The 5,292-nt window shown below is 52.2% G+C and overlaps 1 protein-coding gene across 1 annotated transcript; it reads right to left on the reverse strand.

Annotated features, from left to right (window-relative positions):
* Positions 1-3,787: 3,787 nt before the first annotated feature.
* On the reverse strand, positions 3,788-5,020 carry GJA3 (gap junction protein alpha 3; the record flags this gene model as incomplete). The annotated part of the gene is made up of 1 exon (XM_082859380.1): positions 3,788-5,020. The coding sequence occupies one exon, from the start codon at positions 5,018-5,020 to the stop codon at positions 3,788-3,790; it is 1,233 nt and encodes a 410-aa protein (XP_082715506.1).
* Between the last annotated feature and the right edge of the window lie 272 nt (positions 5,021-5,292).

Here is a 5,292-nt window from a genome sequence, read left to right on the forward strand (position 1 = left end):
TTAAATTTAAGGCCAGTTTTAATTACTTATCTGGTAAAATGCTTATTTTCAGTTACAGTTTAATCTATGAAAGATACTGTTATAGCACAAAAAGTTTTAGTAAGAGTTTTGTAAACATTATGACCTAAGTTACCATTTACATATATGGTACTAGGCACAGTTCACTGTTTTAGAGTTATTTAAATTCCTAACGGACCATAAAAAGTCTTGCTATGGCATTCCATAATGCAAAGGGGGAAAAAAATCTTTGGGGCAGTAAGAAATCTTAGAGTGAATAAGCTGAAGCTTTGCAGTGTAATGTGGAATTAGGAAGAGAAATACATTTTCTGACTTTAATGTACAATGTCTACATGTTATTTTAAAAAGTTATTCCGAGAATGCCCTGCACCCTCTGAAGGCAGGGGTGGGGTGGCAGGGTCTTTACAAAAGATTCACCCTTTGAAATCATGCAGTACTCTGCAGAGTTTTGTTCTGGTGGAGATCCAAAAATTGATCCATAAGTCAATGTTACAAATATCAGAAGAATAAGTTCAAAAGAAAGCATTTTAGAAAAAGCACTTTATTCAGTAACACTAAAGAATTAAAGAAAGTGTTAATAGAAGGGAAAAAAAAAAAGCCTAAACAGAAAAGAGACCTAAATCTCATCAGGTTAATTTTTGTAAAGGATGCTTGAATTGTCTTCACAGTTCTTATTCTAGGTGTTCTCGTACAAGAAACCTATGATCTAGCCACTTATTTAAAGATCAAAGAAGCTGGGCTATATCGGAAATCGTCTGGCTGGCTCTTCTCGCCTTTCTCTTTTCTTTTTAAACTTAAGGTATCTTTTTTGTTAATTTCATGGGGAAAAACAATTCAGTAAAATAAAGGTTAAAAAAGGGAAAGTGAGTGATGATGTATGAAGTGTTTTAGGATTTTAAACACTGGATTTGGGCACTGTGAATGTAGTAATACTTGACACTTTGTAACCACTATAGGTTGTGCAGTGCCAGCCGGATGACCGGGCTTCCAAAAACAGGAGTGGAAGAATATAATTGTCTTGTACGCTGTGGATTAAAGGAACAGAGTGTGTAAATGTAATAGGTATGGCATTTCAGTTTAAAAATAAGCTTAGGGATTTAAAAAATTTCTATTAAATTGGGAGAAAAATAGTTTCAGTGAAATTTCCAAATATTAACAAGCCAGAAGAAATACATCTGGAATCTTGACCACAGGGGTGATGGTTTCTATTTTTAACACACATATTAGTGCTAAAAGTGATTGAATAGAGGCAACCGTTTCCCTGGCCATGTCCCTGTGAGGGAGGAGGACCCTGGCCTTCAGGGTCACGGACGCCCCAAATAGCAACATAATGTGAGACATGCTTTCATTTTTTACACGAACTGAAATCAAAACACTAACCTGAAGAAATACTACAGGCACCGTGGAATTGTGAAATTTTGCTTCTTTATCAATTAGTGGTTTTCAAGTAGGAACATCTAATTTTACCCTCCCGACCCGGCACCGAGCGGCCCTACTAGACTATAGACCAAACTGGCACCGTCACCAACACGCAGGGAATAAAGTCCACATTTAAAGTGTAGAAACGAACTACAGTGACAGTTCTCGCTTCCGTCTCCAGCCCCACTCAGAATCACACCGTGGGTCACGACTGCACCTGACATTTGTCCTGGTGGAACCTGGGGTACTGAGAACATTCACAGCCACCCAGTGAGCTGTCCTTTCACCGTCTGGTCACTGCGACAGCGGCTGAAGCTTTTTTATCAGAAAGCTTTTCAAATTTGGATTTTCTAGTGGCCCTTCTCGCCCAGGAAAACTCAGCCCCACAGCCGGGGGCCTGAGGCATCCCCTGTGGGTGAGGAATTACCTTCTCTCCTGTGCACCAGCCTGGGGAGATGGAGAAAATAGCCACTTGGATAAGTCTCTCCATCAGTCTGCTGGGAAAGCCTTTAATTTCCAAGCCGGCGGTCACCAGCCAGCTGCACACAGTCATCTTTTCATCAGATTGTCAGTGGGTCGCTCTTTACGATATAAGACACAGTCTAGGCTTCCCTCTGGTGCACTGGTTAAGAATCCGCCTGCCAATGCAGGGGACACGGGTTCGAGCCCTGTTCCGAGAAGATCCCACATGCCACGGAGCAACTAGGCCCGGGTACCACAACTACTGGGCCTGTGCTCTAGAGCCCGCGAGCCACAACTACTGAGCCCATGAGCCACAACTACTGAAGCCCGCACGCCTAGAGCCCATGCTCCACAGCAAGAGAAGCCACCGAGATGAGAAGCCCGCGCACCGCAACGAAGAGGGGCCCCCTCTCGCCGCAACTAGACAAAGCCCACGTGCAGCAATGAAGACCCAACGCAGCCAAAAATAAATAAAAAATTAAAAAGAAAAAACACAACAGTCTGCTGTGGAGTCTGGCCCCAAATACATCATCAGGAAGTTACAGTAATTCACAAAAAGATGAATCAGGTGGGGCAGGGTGCAGTTTTGTGGGACAAGAACTGACCAGCCGCAGAGGAGGTAGGATGTGAGGTGTGACAAGGCCCAGGCTCAACATCACCAGTGTCCACTGGCTTGTACACAAACAGCGACGGGACCCCTGTGTCATCTTCCAGCCTCCCCGGTCAGCGCAGGATCCGTGTAGACGCCAAACGGGGCCCTCGTCCCAACGAGCACATGCACTCACGCGGGCAGGAGACCCCAACAATGTCACTCATGCTTCAGAAAGCAAAGAGGCTGCCCACAAAGAATGGTTAGGAAACTGGAAGAGTTTTATTTTGTACTGTTAAAAAATGTAGGTCGTGGATTCATCTGTATAAATAATTTTTCTGGCAACAGTAGTTAACTTTTAACCTCCCGTTCAAAAACTTCACAACTTCAAGCGTTTGAAATGCACTTAAAGATTTCCCCTGCTTTTGTTTTCTATGGTCCATTTTCATATTAATTAGCCGACTCATAAAGTCAAAGAATTTCTTTCAAAATAAAGTTCAAATCTTTACTAGTATGTAATGGGACACATTTGCATTCTCTTGGTCAGTATCCATTTTAATACTTTTATTTTCTTTCATTTTTTTCCTGAAAGATAGAAAGGGGGGGAAATAGGCTTACCTGTACGATTCAGATCAAAGCACAAAATGTCATTTAAAAAATAAATACCTAAGGCATACCAGCCACACTTTTACTCAGTTTCCTCGGCTGTTCAGACTTATCTCAAGGGTCTGCTCTCCCCCTGCCGCGGCTCTGCCTCTGATGGGCGGCTGCTTCCTGTCACTTGTCATGAAGTGTGTGGCTCGATATCCTGGGCTTCACATGCCGGTTCAGAAACTCAGTGACGCTACATGGACTTTGCTCAAAATCCTTTTTTAGTGCGGTTTGGCAAATATCCCAAATGAAATTCAACTCTAAGTTAAAGTCTCACACAGAGATAAGGCTAAGAGCATCTAGACTTGCTGGGCCGTCCAGAGGCTCCGGGGCGGGGATGGGGGCGTAGGAAAGGAAAACCGAATTGCCTGCCACAGACACCCCTGCTTTCCCACCACAGAACAGCGCCCCGCGGAGCCCGCAGCACCTGCGGAGGCGGCCGGGCTGCTGGGCGCGGGGGCTGCTGGGCGAATCTCTGGCGGCCCCGCCCCTGCGCCCCCTCCCTGCCTCGGACGCGCTCCCCACTACCTCCCAGCGTTAGGAACAGCAAGCACTGACACACGAGCCCGACCCTCGCTCGCCCCCTCCTCCCGCCTCCAGGCTCCACCGCCGGTGTGAGCCCCCTGGGTCTTGGATGCTAGGCCACGGCTAGATGGCCAAGTCACTGGCCCTGGCCCGGCCGCCGCTGGACTTACTGGCCTTGCTGGACCGGCCGGGGTCTGCGGGGAGCTCGGGGGGCGCGTGCAGCTCCACGGCAGTCACCGCCCCCTCCCCGTCGCTGTCGCCCGAGCTCCCCGCCCCGCCCTCCGGAGGGGGCTGCTGGGGGCCGGCCGGGGGCTTCGGGGCTGCGGGCGCGGACAACGGCGGGGAGGCCTTCCCGGCAGAAGTCTGCTGCTCGGCCTCCCGGCCGGCCCAGTTCGGCGCCGTCGCGAGCAGGTGCTGGTGGCCGCCGGGGGAGCCGGCCGGGTGGCCCTTGCCGGGGGTCCCGGGCAGGGCTGCCGGCGGAGGGGGCTCGGGGTAGCCTGGGGCCGACGCCTGCCCCAGGGAAGAGGCCGAGGGCGCGTAGGAGGGCGGGAACCCGATGGTGAGGGCGGGTGGGTTGGAGTGGGAGGGCAGCAGGAGGGGCCGCTCACACGCAGGCTTTGCGGCCCTCACGCTGGAGCCGGGAGTGTCCGGGCGGTAAGGGTCGGTCATGCCCTGTTTCAGCTTCTTCCAGCCCAGGTGGTAGATCTCCAGCATGTTGAGCAAGAGGGACACGCAGGCCACGGCCAGCATGAAGAGGATGAAGATGGTCTTCTCCGTGGGCCGCGAGATGAAGCAGTCCACCGTGTTCGGGCAGGGCCACCGGTCACAGCGGTACAGCGGCTTCAGCTGGAAGCCGTACAGGAAGTACTGCCCGGCGATGAAGCCCACCTCGAACAGCGTCTTGAAGATGATGTTGAAGACGTAGGTGCGGAGCAGGGCGCCGGCCAGGCGGACCTTGCCCCGGTCGTCGCGCACCGGGGGCCTGTCCTGCCCGAGGGGCGGGCCGTCGGCCTTCAGCCGCTCTTCCTCCCGCTCCTTCCTCTTCTCCTCCATGCGCACCAGGTGCAGCACGTGGCCCAGGTAGATGAGGGTGGGCGTGGACACGAAGATGATCTGCAGCACCCAGAAGCGCACGTGCGAGATGGGGAAGGCGCGGTCGTAGCACACGTTCTCGCAGCCCGGCTGCTGCGTGTTGCACGTGAAGTCCGACTGCTCGTCCCCCCACACCTCCTCGGCCGCGGCCCCCAGCACCAGGATCCTGAAGATGAACAGCACGGTCAGCCAGACCTTGCCGACCACGGTGGAGTGCTCCTGGGCGTTCTCTAGGAGTCTCCCCAGGAAGCTCCAGTCGCCCATCGCTTCGGATGGCTAACCTGCAAGGGAACAGGCTCGTTACTAGGCAGGCTCGCCAGGTGAGCTGAGGGTGCAGCCCCGGGCAGCCCTGGGCCCCGAGGGCCGTCGGAATTTGCTGTCATGGGGAGCTGTGCTCCTGCCGACCAGCGGGAACTCTCCACGGGAAGGTGTGTGCGTGTATGTGCGCGCACAGGTGTGTGTAGCAGGCACGTGCATGCATATCTCCCGGCTGTCCACCGAGCAGGGTTTGGTGGCCGTCCACAGCACGTGTGGCC

This window comes from Leucopleurus acutus (assembly GCF_964270905.1).
Source record: "Leucopleurus acutus genome assembly, chromosome: 18".
Lineage (NCBI taxonomy): Eukaryota > Metazoa > Chordata > Mammalia > Artiodactyla > Delphinidae > Leucopleurus > Leucopleurus acutus.